The 17,059-nt window shown below is 39.7% G+C and overlaps 1 protein-coding gene across 1 annotated transcript; it reads left to right on the top strand.

The window, feature by feature from the left end:
• The first annotated feature begins 15,754 nt into the window (after positions 1 to 15,754).
• On the top strand, positions 15,755 to 16,582 carry LOC149266950 (uncharacterized). The gene has a single exon (XM_089409730.1). The coding sequence runs from the start codon at positions 15,755 to 15,757 to the stop codon at positions 16,580 to 16,582; it is 828 nt and encodes a 275-aa protein (XP_089265856.1).
• The last annotated feature ends 477 nt before the right edge of the window (positions 16,583 to 17,059 follow it).

Here is a 17,059-nt window from a genome sequence, read left to right as displayed (position 1 = left end):
GGCGGTGCAAACACGACCAAGGCTTTAAAGGCTAAAGTATTACATTCACGATGGTTATTTACCAGAAATTGGTTCATTTTTTAATGAGCTTAAACTCTGGAGGAACATGTGCTCATTGCTTATGTTTATTTTTTAATGAGCATGAAGTCCACGGTAAAACTGCTCAATTAATCCAGTCGTATGATAAGAATGTCTCATATATAAAAATGGCAACTTTTAGAGTTTTGCCCCACATCCTTTCTTTATGCAAGTTAGGAAACGACCAATCCTACGAGTTTAAAGGGTTAGAGGACCTACAAATTTAAAAAATAAATAGTTGCTCTTCGCTTGCACGCCAAAAGGTTTGCATGCCCCTAGGTATAAAATAGAGTTTCAAGGTCACCCTTCAAATCACCAACAAAACATTTGTTTTATCAAGAAAGGTGTACCTCTTACAGGTTACCAAAGATTTTTCTATTTACGGTGTAAACAAAACACTTCTTCAGCGATGTTTATCGAAATAAAAAAAGGTGAGTGACAATGCCTGCCAACCCACATAACTTTGACAAGAGAATATTATTCCAGTCCAACTCCCTCTTCCAATCCCGGATGGGAGTATGGAGGTCATATACTCTCGCGGAAACCTACCCTATACCCGAAGTTTTCTTGCTAAAGCAGACCAGGGTGCATGCCCCCTGGGTTTCAGTCATGTCCCCTGAATTACTCGCGCTCATCAAGCAGATGGACTGGGGATTGAGACATTTCTCGCGTGAAAAGACCATTCAGGGATGGTATATGACTATTTGCTATGCGTGAACCGGGGAATGAAAGTTGGCCTACGATCTTGACCACTCTTCCTTCGTGTGGAAAACACATTACTCTAAAGAGTGAGGAGACAATCGCTCCCATGCAATAAATATAGTCTCGTCGAAGGAGTAGATTATAATCCAGGGGTCCTTGAACTACCATTACGTTCATTTGAACGAATTTCCCCCTCAATGTTATGGGCACATTGGGAAGGATCCCTAACGGTCAACTAGTTCCTTTATCAAAGCCTGTTAAATTTCTCATCTCAGGTAAAAGCGATGGCGAACCAAGCGCTTTCCAAGCAGTCGAGGAAAGGATACTCACAGAAGCCCCTTCATCTATGATGGTATCGGCCATAACCATTCTATATATTTGAACAATGATTCAGAATTGTACACTAGCCGGTAAACGGGGTATGCCTAGTTGATTCCAATCAAAGGAGACAACTAGGTTGCTTGGAGGTGGGACCGAATAGATTGTCAGGTACGACTCTGATGAACTTCCTTCCTGCGGTAAAGGAATCGGTAAATTGCCCCCATGTTCATCGGAGTCTATGCTTATGAAAAGAATTTGGATGGTGTCATCCTTGTTCTCTTCGGTGACTATATCATCTGAAGATGGAACCTCTGAAGGGAAGACCGGGTTAACTGCCGCCTCGACCTTTTGACTTTCGTCTGGTATGGGTTCAGATGGTTTATCTTCAATGATAGACGCTTTGGTCGACCACCTGAGCGGGTCAGCCGGCTTTTCAACTAGTGACGGACTCGGCAAGAGTTTTTTATATCCAGGAGCAAGTCGTAACAGTGAAATCGGGTGATCGTCCAAAACTCTTTTAGCCTCATCTAAGAAGGGACAACGGTGGACGGCATGATCGCCTTCGCACAGTTTACAAGGAAATCTATATTTCCCATTTTGTCCTGGGGCTTCACTTTCACTAGTCGACGGTGTGTTTTCAACATGATCATCAGAGGTTGACGACACCGGGTTGTGCAAACGAGGAGACCAGTCCCTTAAGATCCAAGGGATGCAAGGAAAATCTCTATGATAGTGGTCTCCTTTGCAAATGACACATGGTGATTTAGGCCTGGTCGGTGCAGTGTGTGGATTTTCGCTAGACAACGCTCGTTTGCCCCCTCTCGCTTTTGGCTCCTTCTTCTTCTTCTCTTTCTTCTTCTTTTCCTTCTTCTTCTTGGGTACTTGACTTTTGGCTCTACCGGTCCCATCAAGCGAAGAGGAAGGAGGAGAGGAAGAATTGGAGGAAGTAGAAGGTTGGTGGGTAACTCTGGAATCATCTAGTTGCTGACACGATTGTTAAGGAATTGTGGTGTTCTGAACGACAGAGGTTGAGAAGAGCCATAGAGGCAAGCCGATTGTCAGCCCTGGAAGTGACAATGTAGCCATATGGGGTGCACCAACATCTCCCCAAGAGGAGAAGGGACTAGGATTTCCTCCAAGGGGAATTCCTTAGTTGGTGGATTCCATTTTCTCAACCCAAGATCAACGTAGGAAAGGGTGATGAATATTCCATTTAAAATAAATTTTAGACGCTTTGAGACAACTTGTTTTTTCAATTTTTAAGAGTCGAGAAAAAAAAAAATATGACTCTAGTCGCCTTCGATTTTTAATGAGCCTGAAGTGACAAGTGCTCAGATGGACCTTTTCCGTTAAGGATTCTAAAAAGGAACGAAAGGGACTGCTCTGGAAATCTAGGTAGAGGGATTACCAAACCAATCGCAAAACTGCAGAATACTTTTTACTGTACGATAGTCAATCTTCCTGAATGCTGTGTTCAGTGCATTGCGATCGATAGGGCGGCAGACATGGCTTCCTATGGATAAAGGATTAAGCCTATTGGGGTCTCCAAAAATATACTCGACGGTACGTGGGAGCACAAGTCCGTACTAGCACTTATCGTCTCAAAGTGGAGGAATCACCCAACCATCAGTGAGAACAACAGTTACCAGGCTTTACGACGCCAGAATACTTCTCTAGCCTAGACTTCTAAATGTTGTGCGTTAGGTTCCAAAGCGTTGTTAGATTCATTGAACTTATTTTATAGTTGATCTTGTTTATGAAGTTTTCCTTTCAGGTTCACCACGAGATGTAGATGTAATTCCTAAAATGCAATCTAAGATGATAAACAATCTTTTTATCTTCTTTGTGCAATGAAAATCCTAGCTACTAAGGAAAGAAAGACAAAATCCTTTCACAAAGAGCAAAGAGCACACTCTAAATGCACTTTCCTAAATCAAACCAATCAGACTGTCTAAATGAGAATGCACATGCATGTATTTGTTTTTGACTTTCTTAGTATGTAAATGATAAAAAGAAAGTTGATGCACAAATCTGAATTACTTTTCAAGCGACAGTTATCAACAAGTTTCTTTTCAAAATCAAAAATGGAGGCAATTAGAACACCTTACGGTTTGGAAATGAATACTTGTTTTCGATACTAGAAAAATTACAAATTCAGACCAAAAACAATAGTAACAGGATAATCGACTATCCACAACAATCAAATTCTTCCCTATGATTGAAAAGGACACTTGCGACACTTTCAAATCAAAGGACGACAGTGCGATTATGTTACTTTTTGCAAAGGAGAACTGAAAATGACTCAACAAACACACAAAAACATTTACAGTTCTTTTGTACAAAGGAGGCGGAATAACATCAAGGAAAAGGGGTTTCAAACAGAGATACACTGATCACAGGCAGCAAAATTCATGAATAGAACTAGAAAGAATGAATCACAGAAACCAAAACTGCACAATGCCTAGTCTGATCAGTGCACCTGTAACACAGGGAATTTGAAATGCAGCGCACCTACTACACTCGGGAAGTGCACTGAATTTCAGATTCTGAGAACAGTACCTATGTTGGACCAGAGACGAGACTTTGCTTGGGTTCCGGGTCACAGTTTGCAGTTCAGTTCATGGGTTTTGGCCGAGCAAATGGTAATCAGTAATGCAACAATCAGGGGTAGATCTAAGGAGGATCTAAGAGCTACCACAAGAGGCAATCAGAGAGTTTGTGAATCAGTTGTTTAAATCATAAAAAGATCTCGGAGATTAACTAAAGCAGCATTTATCTACTTTTCATTTGCATAGCAAATGCAGTTCGAAAGCTACCTGGCACGACTTCAGACTCCGTCTGTAAGTTTATGAAATAGACAACAAGGAAGATAAACAAACAAACTAATTCGTCCCCAGCGGTGTCGCCATTTTGTTACAGGGAAAAGTGTCTACTCATAACTACTTATCCCACTAAGGTGTGATAGCTACCTTAGAAACAAACAAAGTAAAGCTACTTTCATTTTTCCTTTATGAAATATAGATAGAGAATAACAAAAAAGACCAACCTTTGTCTTGCGCTAATCTCCTGATTCGATTCCTCTCTTTCTTGATAGTCTTTCGCTACTTGTTCCCTTGCACACCTAGCTTCACAAAGTACCTGTAAGATCACAGTAGCATAGCACTATACAAGAACATGGATCTATAATCATAAACAATCTAGGATCAGATGTAAATTGACCATACAAATGCAACAAACATAAATTAAATAAGAGTATGGAGGAAAACTTGAATAGCTTTTATTGATAAACAACAAAGAGCCAAGGGGAGTTACAACCAGTTGTTCTGACCCAACATCATCCTCTCAGCAAGGAAGCCCCTCTTCACCTCATACAAAGCTTAGATCACCCAACAATCTGATGTTTGTCTCAAGAAACCAACAGCAATTCCTTACAATATGCAAAATTCCAGCCTCTGGATCTCTGGGATGAGGGATCCATATATAGATATCTGTAAGGGAGATGAGTCAGCTTGTGATTTGATTAGTGTCTTCCCTCTGATAGTTCTTGCTTCCACTTGGAGATTGATGATCTCTTACTCATCCTTGGTCGAATTCAGAGAGGCAAGTGTCACAGGAGAAGTTTCTGGAAGCTTCCATTGCCTCTCCACCTCGCGGAATGACACTGCCATTTGTCATTTCTCACCCATCGTACCCCATAGAAGGGCTTTTTGAAATGCAACGCACCCCCACAGTGTATTTAGGTGAGATGCAATGCACTTGGCCTGTGGAGCAACTGAAATGATCCTATTTTGACCAATTCTGAGTAGTTTTTCATGGAGAACTTCTGGGAGAAGCTGTAATTAGCTGACCTTGTTCCTTTAGGGGTTAGAACAACACTTTTAGGGACTTAGGAGCCCTTGGTTTATGGACATTTCATGCTTGGGGTTGTAGTGCCCAAAAATGTCTATAACAACAGTGTGTGGAGTAGAATCTTTTGGCCCATCCAGAGAGGTGACTGGAGCATCACCTTCGGGTTCCATATATGGAAACAGGTGACGACGAATGACAGAAGAAGTATGAGGGGATAATTCCAAAGGAACACCCGACTGATCGTACGCACTGTATGAATGCTGCAGTGATGTCACAATAGGGTCAAATGAAATATTTGGAGGATAGATAACCAGTCGAAGATGACAGTCAATGGTCGAAGAACTCTTAAGAGTTTGAACCAGATTGTCTAGAAATTCCAGGCCAAAATCAACAGGTGACCTAGTATCTGAAGTGTGCAGAGGACGTGATGACAAAGGTTGAATTCTCATAACAATTCCAAGTTCAAAACCTTGGTCCTTGAGTGACTCTGGCAATTTAGGAAATGTCTCCTTAGGTAATCTTTCAGATGAAGGAGAGGAAGAGGAACTAGGTGAACCAGATGGTTTAGCCACAATGACCTTGTCTTAGTTAATAGGAACAGAGAGAGATAAAATTCAAGGTGTTAAAATGTTCTTTAAGGGAAACTCACGATTTGGTCTAGAAAAGACTAACAAGATGTTATCAGATCATGGGAAATCAATTTATTAAGATGCATAAATAGATTGGTGCTTTTTCGGTTTTTAAGAGTCGAGAAAGAAACAAAGATGACTCTATCACTTTCGATTTGGAAACAAGCTCGAAAGGACAAGTGCTTGGATGATATTTTAAGTTTAACGAGTCAAAAAGATCAAATGACTTCTCTGGATGATCTAGGTAAAAAGTATTACCATGTAACTGTGAACTACAGAATACCTCCCAGTGAACCGAGAAGTATGGGCAGGAAATCACCCTAAATGCTATGTTCGGTGTATCACGTTTGCAAGGCGGCCGACTCGGCTTCCTATGGATAAAGTATTAAAACGTAGAGGGGTCTCCCGTTATACACTTGATGGTATGGGGAGCACAAATCCGTGCTAGCACTGTCTAATGCCGAAGCTAACGATAGTTGTTAGGTTTAGAGACGTTGGAACACATCTCTAGCCTAGACCTTCTAGATGTGACCGTTAGATTTCAAATGCTCCTTAGGTTAATTGAGTTCATTTTAAAGTTTATCTTGAGTTATGTCTTAGTTTTTAGGCCTTAGCGATGTGACTCGAAAAACCCTAAATGCAACTAAATGAGACAAGCCCCTTTCAATTTGATGAATTGTCTACACTAGAGAGGGCAGGAAACACACAATCAAATGCGAACAACCAAGTAATTGAAAGAAAGATGTTTTTTAGCTACTTCATTTTTGAGAAAATAAACTAATGAAAAATACATTCCAATTCCTAATTTCTTGACAAGTACATTTCTAACAGTACTTTCAAAATAAAAAGAGTTATTTTTCATTTCAAATGCCAATGCAATCTGTTGGGTCCCTATAATACTAGTGATTACCCCATTACTATTGTATTTATACCCCTTACTTATATTGTTGTGCCCCTATTACCCCCATGTTGTTATTTCTGTGCCCCATAGAATCCCCCTATTGTTATTTTTGTGGCTTTATATTATTATTGTTAGGTCGGCTGGGTTATATTGTGACTCCTTAGACTCCTATATATAGAAAGGAGGTTTTGTCATTTGTATCATCCAAGAATTGTTCATTTTTGTAATGTAAAGGAGGTTTCCCCCTTGAAGAGGCTGAATTCTAAGGCGTTGATCTATCTTTTCTATCTTTTCTTGAGCTGGTTTCATAACATTTGGTATTAGAGCTTTGGATTCTAGGGTTTCGCTGCTCCAAACAGGTCGTCGTGGCATTTTCACTATAACTTTTTTCTGTGACGTTTCAGAAGTCGTAAAAAAAACCCATTTGAGAAGAAAGCGCGCTGGACCTCGGGTCCGAATTTCAGATATTTTAGCGCAATATTCTCGGAGATATGATCTGAGGAAGTTGGTCTTTTTGCAGACTCTTGAATTACTTTCAAAACAGGTGACCTCGGGAAAATCGTCATAACTATCTCTCTGGGGATCAGATTAAAATTTTGTAAGAAGTTACAGAAATAGGACGGACTCTAGTTTCTTGTATGCATGTTTCAGATCCAAAGGTTGAAACAGTGACTCATGGCACGTCGTACAAGTTCGCCCTATTGAATTAGTCTAAAAGCAAGTCACTATGGGAGATTTCACATAACTCTTCCTTGGAGAATCCAATTTGGGTCAGACTTGTAGCATTGGAAAGAGGACACAGAAGGCTACTACAGGTCGCAATTTTAGAACTAGATGATCTGAAATTACAGAGATACATCAGATTCAATATCAGGCTTATACAAAGTGAAAAAAGGTGTGTATTTTTTTTAAATTTTTGCCTAAGCTTGGTTTGAAAATTTATTTTGAAGGAATTCAAAGGGCATAGTAGAGCATTATTATTGGTAACTGATGCCCCGAAAGAAAATGCAAACACCTAGTAAGGAACCTGAAAGCTCTAGCATGACTCATGAAGAAGAGGAAGAAATGCTACATGATATATCAAAATTACAAGAACAAGTGCAACACATGTCACGCTCACAAAAGCTAACAGATGCTAAGATAAATGGCATGGAATCTAAGATAAAGGGCATGGAAGCTAAGATGGATGATTCGAAGACAGAACTGAAGAGAGACATGGCAAATTTGAAGATAGACTTGAAGACAAACATGGACGAATTGAAGGTAAATATGAATAAGTTGCTACAAGAAATGGGCACTAAGGGTGAAAGGGTACTAAAGGAAACTCATGATGAGAATAAAAGAAATGTTAATCATGATTCCATAGACGCTAATGTTGGATCAAAGACTCACCATATTCCAAAAATCGATATGAGGAAGTTTGATGGCAAGGATCCTGCCACATGGATATTACAGATGGAGCAATTCTTCGATCTCAATAATGTGCAAAACACACAAAAGGTACGTATGGCAACTTTATATTTGGAACCAAATCAGTTTGTATGGTATCAATGGCTTTGCTCTCGTAAACAATTTATCACTTGGGCAATTTTTACGGAAGAATTGATAGCACATTATGAGGATACAAAAAGCAACACTTTTTTTAGCCAATTGATAAGTCTCAAACAAAAGGGTTCAATAATGGAGCACATTGAGGAGTTCCAAAAATTGAACATAAGGGTAAAAGATATTCCAGAGGAGCATAGGATTGATGTGTTCATAGGGTCTTTAAAGGATAATATCCAACATGATGTTCGCCTTTGGGAACCTGATTCATTAGAGAAGGCATTCAGGTTAGCAAGAAAAATGGAAAGCAAAATTATGGCAACCAGGAAGCATACCACTCACAACTATAAAGACGGAAGTGTTGTTGCCCCTAGTCTTCCACAACCTATAAGGTTGACACCACAAAAATTGGAAGAAAAAAGAGCAAAAGGGCTTTGTTACAGTTGTGATAGAAAATACACTAAAGGTCATAAGTGTGCTGAGAAGAAATTATTCTACATAGATTGTGAAGAGGAAGAAGAAAAGGAGCAAGAAAGGTCAAAAGAAGAGGATATACTCCAGGAACAAAGCCTAGATGAAGAACAAATAAATCCAACCATATCTTGTAATGCATTGGCAGGAATTACCACTCCTCAAACCATCAAGATAGAAGGACAAATCAAGAAGAAAAAGGTAATAGTGTTGATTGATTCAGGAAGCACCCACAATTTTATTCATTGTAGGGTAGCAAAAGAATTGAATTGCTTCCTATATCCAGCACCAGAGTGTCAAGTGATGATTGCAAATGGAGGAACAATAAATTTCTCTGGAAAGTGCCATAATATCAAGCTATCCATGGGAGAATATGTATTGACTAGCCCAATGCTTTCCATTCCAATGGGAGGTGCTGATGTTGTACTAGGAGTCCAATGGCTACAATCCTTGGGTACAATAGCTTTTAATTTTCAAGAAATTTTCATCAAATTTTCTACAGAAGGAAAGGAAGTTGAATTAAGGGGTATTGCAGGGAAACCAGGAAAGATAATCAGCTCTAATGGTATGACAAAGCTTCTAAAAAAGGAGCAAAGAGGTGTAATTGCACAATTATGTTCGCTAGATGTTTCCACATTGGAATCATCTATTTCTCCAGATCTCCAAAAAGTCCTGGACAATCATTCCAAGGTATTTGAGACTCCCAAAGGTCTCCCACCTATGTGTGATCATGATCATGCTATTCATCTGATTCCAGGAAGTGTTCCTCCAAACATCAGGCCGTACAGATATCCCTATGTCCAAAAAAGTGAAATTGAACGTATGGTTGCAGAAATGCTAGAGGCTGGTATAATTCAACCAAGTCAAAGTTCTTTCTCTGCTCCAGTAGTATTGGTGCACAAGAAGGATGGATCATGGCGCATGTGTCCGGATTATAGGGAGCTCAACAAGCTCACTATTAAAGATAAGTTCCCCATTCCTGTCATTGATGAATTACTGGATGAATTGCATGGATCAATTTACTTCACCAAGTTGGATCTTCGTTCAGGATATCATCAAATCAGAATGAAGATTGAAGACATTCCGAAAACGGCATTTAGAACTCATGAGGGTCATTATGAATTTTTGGTCATGCCTTTTGGCCTTACCAATGCACCTTCAACATTTCAAGGTTTGATGAATTCAATTTTCAAACCATTCCTTAGAAAATTTGTGTTAGTATTTTTTGATGATATACTAATCTACAGCAAGTCTTGGAAGGATCATGTTGAACATGTTGACAAGGTGCTACAACTATTGGAGGAGAAACAATTATATGCAAAAAGATCCAAATGTTTCTTTGGAGTCCAGGAGGTGGAATATTTGGGTCATATTGTATCTCATGAAGGAGTTAAGGTAGACCCTAGCAAAATTAAAGCCATTAAGGAATGGAAAATCCCCACATCCATAAAGCATCTGCGAGGATTTCTTGGGTTGACAGGGTATTATCGCAAGTTTGTTAAGAATTATGGGAGAATAGCAGCACCTCTAACAACATTATTGAAGAAAGATGCATTTTCATGGACTCCGGAAGCAACAAAGGCCTTTGAACATCTTAAAGAGGCAATGTGCCAAGCACCGGTCTTAGCTACACCGGACTTCACAAAAACCTTTATTGTGGAATGTGATGCTTCAGGAAATGGAATTGGTGTTGTTCTAATGCAAGATGAAAGACCCATTGCTTTTGAAAGTCGTCCAATCAAGGGAAAGTTTTTAAGCAAAGCTATTTATGAGAAGGAAATGTTGGCAATACTCCATGCACTTAAGAAATGGCGACCCTACCTAATGGGAAGACACTTCAAGGTAAAAACGGATCATGATAGCCTTAAATACTTTTTAGAACAAAGATTATCCTCTGAAGAGCAACAAAAGTGGGTCACAAAGATGTTGGGTTATGACTTTGAAATCATCTACAAAAAGGGAAGCAAAATGTGGTGGCAGATGCACTCTCAAGAAAGGATGAGGATGTGGAAGCATTGTTGTGCGCCATTTCTATTATCCAACCAGATTGGATAAACGAAGCAAGGGAGGAATGGAAGAATGATGAAGAAGTGTGGGCACTTATTCGAAAGCTACAACAAGATTCCAGTACGTCTGATACATTTAGCTGGCAAAATGATTCGTTATGGTACAAAGATCGCTTATACCTCTGTAAGAATTCCCAGCTAAAACAAAAGATTCTTATGGAATTGCACACTTCTCCCTTAGGAGGGCACTCAGGATTTTTAAAAACTTACCACAGGGTTAAGAAGGATTTTTTTTGGGATGGCCTTAAATCAGATATTCAAAATTTTGTGGCGGAATGTTTGGTTTGCCAACAAAATAAAGTTGAAACAATTAAGACACCGGGTCTATTACAACCTTTATCCATTCCAAGCCAACGTTGGGAGGAGGTTTCAATGGATTTTATCACAGGTTTACCCAAGTCTGAGGGAAAGAGTGTCATCATGGTGGTAGTTGACAGACTTACCAAGTATGCACACTTTTGTGCATTATCACATCCATTTAAAGCCAGTACAGTTTCTACTGCATTTATGGAAACAATTCAAAAGCTACATGGAAACCCAAAGATTATTGTAAGTGACAGAGATCCCATTTTCACTGGAAATTTTTGGACAGAATTATTTTCTTGTCTTGGTACTCAGTTAGCTCATAGCTCATCTTATCATCCTCAATCTGATGGGCAAACTGAGATAGTAAACAAATGTTTGGAAGGATATCTTCGTTGCTTTGTATCTGATAAACAGACACAATGGGTCAAATGGTTGCCTCTGGCTGAATGGTGGTATAACACTTCCTTCCATACAGCAACAAAAATGACCCCATTTATGGCACTTTATGGGTATCAACCACCATCCATCACATCATATTTAAGAGAAAATTCTAAGGTTCAGGCAGTGGAACATCACATCGAACATCAACAACAAGTCCTCCAACTCTTAAAGGATAACCTCGTGTTGGCACAAAATAGAATGAAACAACAGGCAGATCAACATCGCAGTGAAAGAAGTTTTGATGTAGGTGATTGGGTATTCCTATGGCTACAACCATATAAGCAAATGTCCCTAAAGCAAGCTAAGAAGGATAATAAATTATCACCAAAGTATTATGGTCCATACAAGGTGTTGCAAAAGATTGGTACTATGGCATACAAATTGGAGCTTCCTGCAGCTTCTCGATTGCACCCAGTTTTCCATGTTTCATGTTTAAAGAAGGTTATAGGCGACAAGCTCCCAGTTCAAACAATATTTCCAGAACTTGACGAGGAAGGAAAAATTATATTGGAACCGGAAGCAGTCACAGAAACAAGAACTCGACAGCTACGAAATCGATCAATTTCAGAGTATCTTATCAAGTGGAAGAACTTATCCGCTGAAGATTCCACATGGGAGGATGAGAATTTTATGCAGAAATATCCAGAACTACTCAAGCGTTGAGGACAACACTTTTTTGAAGGAGAGGGGCATGTTGGGTCCCTATAATACTAGTGATTACCCCATTACTATTGTAGTTATACCCCTTATTTATATTGTTGTGCCCCTATTACCCCCATGTTGTTATTTCTATGCCCCATAGAATCCCCCTATTGTTATTTTTGTGGCTTTATATTATTATTGTTAGGTCGGCTGGGTTATATTGTGACTCCTTAGACTCCTATATATAGAAAGGAGGTTTTGTCATTTGTATCATCCAAGAATTGTTCATTTATGTAATGTAAAGGAGGTTTCCCCCTCGAAGAGGCTGAATTCTAAGGCGTTGATATATCTTTTCTATCTTTTCTTGAGCTGGTTTCATAACACAATCCTAGTCTTTAACGATGCTAACTACCGTAGCATACTGATGCAACAAACTAGAATTTCATACTTTTTCATGAAACAACGAAATGGATTTTTTGCATACAACACTTCAATGAAAAGGTTATCGAAACAATTAGCTCTTCAAGTCAATGAAAACGTGAAAAGAGAAACTTGTTCAAACTAATGGAACACTGTCTTTACTAAAAAAAAGCCAAGTAATGTGATCCATGCCGGAAAAGAAGCGTTTAGACAAGCAAACGAAAAATTTTCAAACTTGTGTAATGGAGGTCAAAGCCAAAACAAGACTACAAATGAAATGCAAGGAGTAAATGCACTAACAAATTGTCTCATTGAGTCCAAAATCAGCTGAATGGATGACAATCTAGATGACCTAGTGCCACTAACCACCCAATGACCTAAGAAATCAAGCAAAAATATGACAAATCAACAAGCAAACAAATCAATTGAAAAGTTGCTTTCTAGTCAGGGAGAAAATGGTCTAAAAGGCTTATGGGGTCGAAACCATGAAAGCAAAACACACTCGCCAAGATTGGGGACAAACCCTAATGTTCACTTCCAAGCATCGACGTGACTACCTAACTGACAGCAAGTACTAGATGGAGGTCAGCCCAATTGTTTCTTAGGATATCGCATTGATCAGCATGACTATCAGTGAATTAAACGGGCTGAGTGAGGGAGCGAAGGAAAAAAAAAATTAAAGCTAGGACTAGATTTGCTACTATGAATTTTAAACTCAGACCAGTAAGCAAAGGAAAACAAACAGAACCAAAGGGAAAAAGTGGAACTAGAAAAGTTCACACAAAATCATGAAATCTCAAACAAGACAAACAAAAGGATTGGCTCCCCACTATGGTTGCCAATTTGTGGTGAAGTAAAATTATGAGTGCGAACACAAAAAGTTCCTCTAGCCCGATAATGGATCTAGCCACAATTGATACATTGTATGGAAGATTTACTTAGGTTAGAACCAATTAAGAGGGCCTACCTCTTAGTACGGTTATCTCGTTTGATGATGTCCTTGCTTGCTTGCTCCAACTATCTCTTGTTTCCTTCTTCAAACACCTGAAACAAGTAAAAAACAGGAAACAACAACCATGATAATAGACATATTGTAATTAAACCTACTTAATAAGTCAAGAAACATTAAGCCATGAACATGTAAGATGAAACGCTATAGGCATGGCAGCGCCGCTAGGTTAGGGTTTCTGAGCACTGTTACAAACACAGAGCTAGAAGCAAATAGATCGAGGCTAGCGGTTTTACTCAGAATGGGACAAAATCTCACCCTCCAGATGGTCAACGAGGGGTCCATTGGGACCCCTTCTTTTAAACAAATAGTCATGCAGAAGCAGAAGCTAATAGCGCAAGAAGGAGTCAGAATTTAAGGATACGAAAGGCTCAAGCAGAATAGCGGGAAAAACAAGGAGAAAAAACAAGAAGAAGTCAGAGGACCCAGTAGCAACCCACAAGTCAAAGAAAAAGGAAATAAGGGTTTGGAGAATAATGGAAAAAATCACACTACAGGACAAAAACTTACAGTTAATAATGAGAAGCAGTCAAAGGAGAAGGGGGAACATAAGGAAGGCCCCCAGGGGAAAGAAATAACGGAATGTGAAACCAGCTCGAACCCCAACAACTACCCAACAGCAAACGGAACCTGCAAACCTAAAAAGGTAGAGACCCTTAGAGTTGTCATAGTAGATCTAGAGATTCAAGCTTATCGAGAGCACATGGCAGAGCATGCAGTCATTTGCAAGTTTATGGGCTTATGGCCAACTGAAAGAGCTCTATGTCAATGGATACGACAACACTAGAAGCCCAAGGGTGATGTGAAACTACACTTAGGAGCAAAAGGCTTCTTCACTGTAGTTTTCACCAACCTTGAAGACAAGGACAGAATTTTTGATGGAGGCCCGTATTTCTTAGCTTTAGCAGGTCTCTACATGCGGCCATGGAAACCAAATTTTGTTCTAGAAAGAGAAACTTTCACTCAGGTACCAGTATGGATCCATCTGTTTTCTCTTCCCATAGACTATTGGGGTCTATCAGCTCTGAAACAAATTGGGGATCAGCTGGGTACTTTTATCAAAGCCTCAGAAGCGACCATACAAAGAAAATACACCTCGTGTGCAAGAATCTGCGTGGAAATGGATGTATCTGGTGCTCTACATGAGGGTTTATGGCTAGAGTACAGGGATGAGGATTACTTCCAAGCAATAGACTATGAACAAATTCCTTTTCGCTGTCGAAGATGTCATGAGCATGGACATCTAATGAGGGAATGCCCTCTGAACAAACAAGAAGAAGTTATTAAAACAGAGCAAGCAGATAGAGGCAGAGATAACTTTGTAAAACCAAAGATAAGACAAAGAGCCAACCGAAGAAGAACAAACAGAATAGAAACAGAACGAGGGAACCATAGGAACACTTTTGAAATCTTAGAGTTAGACACAGACTCAGAGGATTTGAATAAAGCTCTTACCTCCAATGGAGGGCCAACAGATAAAACTGGGCAAACCACAAAAGAAACAGAAGAAACCATTATTAGCACAGAAGTCCAAATGAAGGAACAAACAGAAGAGCCAGAGGAGGATGCAGACATGCTCACCAGCGAGGGAGGAAGTGATGATTTAGAGCTGGAGGAGGTTCTAGCAAAGGAAGGGATAAACCTACCAGTCATGGCAGAGAACTGGAAAGCTCGAGGCATAGAAAACGTGCCGGAAGAAGAAATCAGGAAAGTCAATGAGCTATTTATAGCAAGGCAGAAAGCAGAGTTAGAAAGGAAAAGTAGAAAGTTAGGTATAGCAAGAGGAGCTGGGAACCACCCAAAGAGTCTTCTCTGCAACTCAACAAGTTCAAAGCAAAAGAAGAAGAGAGGACGGAGAACAAGTGGTGAAGCTTTGGAGGAGCTTGGGATAATAATGATAAACTCAGGGAAGATGAAGGCTCTAAATGCCTTCCCATCTTACCAATAATTCTTCTACTTAATCATGAAAATCATATCATGGAATGCAAGAGGGTTAAACAGCCAAGCAAAGTAGAGAGTTCTGAAAAGAAAATTTCAGAAGGAAAAACCGGATATCATTTTCATTCAGGAAACTAAAAGTAGCAATACGAGCATGGCTAACATCAGTAAGAAGCTTGGCAATCACATAAATTATATGGAAGTAGAATGTCAGGGATGAGAAGGAGGTTTAGTCACAATGTGGGACTCAAGAATGTTTCAATTCCTCTCAGCAGAAGCAACTAGAGCATTTATAGCTGTGGAATCCCAACCCACAGGTAAATCTGAATCCTTCTTCTGCATAAATGTTTATGGACCACAGAAGATAGAGGATAAAATAACCTTTTTAAGCTCTCTATTAAGTTTGATTTCTAGGCATCCATATTCCAAATGCATTATGGGGGGTGACTTTAACATGATAACCACCCTTCTGGAGAAGAAAGGGGGAATAAGAAAACTCAGTAAGGATGCGGAATTATTCACAAATTTCATTGATAATGCTAAACTAGTGGATATCCCACCTAAGAGTGGCACTTTTACATGGAATAACAGACGAGGGGGAGATAGGCTGATTGCCTCTCGTCTGGACAGATTCATCATCTCTGAGAGCATCATTATGGATGGTATTCTAGTTGAGTCAGACATCCTTCCAAGTGGAGGATCTGACCACTGGCCAATATCTTTAATAGCAGCTATCCATGGCACTCCAAGGAATAAACCTTTCAGATTCGAAAAATTTTGGTTGGAACACCCCAACTTCCTCAATCTGGTGGAGAAATGGTGGTCTGAACCTATGATTGGAAGGGGATCCAAAATGTTTAACCTTCAGAAGAAACTAAGGTACACTAAAGCCAAAATTAAAGAATGGAACATTACGAAGTTTGGAGATATTTTTAAGGAGAAAACCTTGATAGAAGATAAACTGGAACAGATTCACAAAGCTTGGGCTTCAGGGCACAACAGTGAGGAGTCTGTAGAGCAGGAAAAAGCTCTAACTAATCAGTGGCATACACGCTGTCAGCAGGAAGAAACTCTTTGGAAGCAGAAATCCAGAATTCGGTGGCTAAAAGAGGGTGAGCAGAATACCAAATTTTTTCACAGATCTGCTCTAGATTACAGAAGTGCGAATAGAATACTAGAACTCAAGGATGAGAAGGGTGAAACTTTAAAGAATCACCAAGACATAGCGGCTTTACTAACTAGGCATTTCAGCAGTATTGCTTAGGAACCATAAGCAAACAGAGAGAATGCCATAAAGGAGTTCATTACGGCCATCCCCAAAACTATTACCAATGAACAGAACTCAACTCTAAGCAGAGAAATAACCTGAGAGGAAGTGAGGAAGCAGTCAGAAGCATGCCTAGTGATAAGGCCCCTAGACCGGATGGTTTCACCATTAATTTTTACAAAGCCTGCTGGAACCTAGTGAAACATGAGATATGGGAAGTTGTTGAGGACTCTAGGCGATCTGGTTCCATCCTCAAATCTCTCAACTCCACCTTCATAGCGCTTATCCCAAAGATGGAAGAAGCAAACTCTCCTGAGAAGTTTAGACCAATTTCTCTGTGTAATGTCATTTATAAAATCATATCGAAAGTTATAGCTAATAGACTAAAGCCAATTCTTCCTGGTCTCATATCAGAAGAGCAATCGGGGTATGTCGAAGGGAGACAGATCTTAGACAATATTCTTCTAGCTCAAG

The sequence above is a fragment of the Pinus tabuliformis genome, chromosome 6, assembly GCF_031772625.1.
Source record: "Pinus tabuliformis cultivar Carrire ecotype Pingquan chromosome 6, CPIR1, whole genome shotgun sequence".
In the NCBI taxonomy this organism is placed as follows: domain Eukaryota; kingdom Viridiplantae; phylum Streptophyta; class Pinopsida; order Pinales; family Pinaceae; genus Pinus; species Pinus tabuliformis.
Note: the sequence above shows the minus strand (reverse complement) of the source record. Positions and strands in the feature narration are given on the sequence as shown.

Excerpts from the sequence above, each read along its gene's own strand:
- LOC149266950 (XM_089409730.1), top strand. The coding sequence starts at position 15,755 with ATGGGGGGTGACTTTAACATGATAACCACCCTTCTGGAGAAGAAAGGG.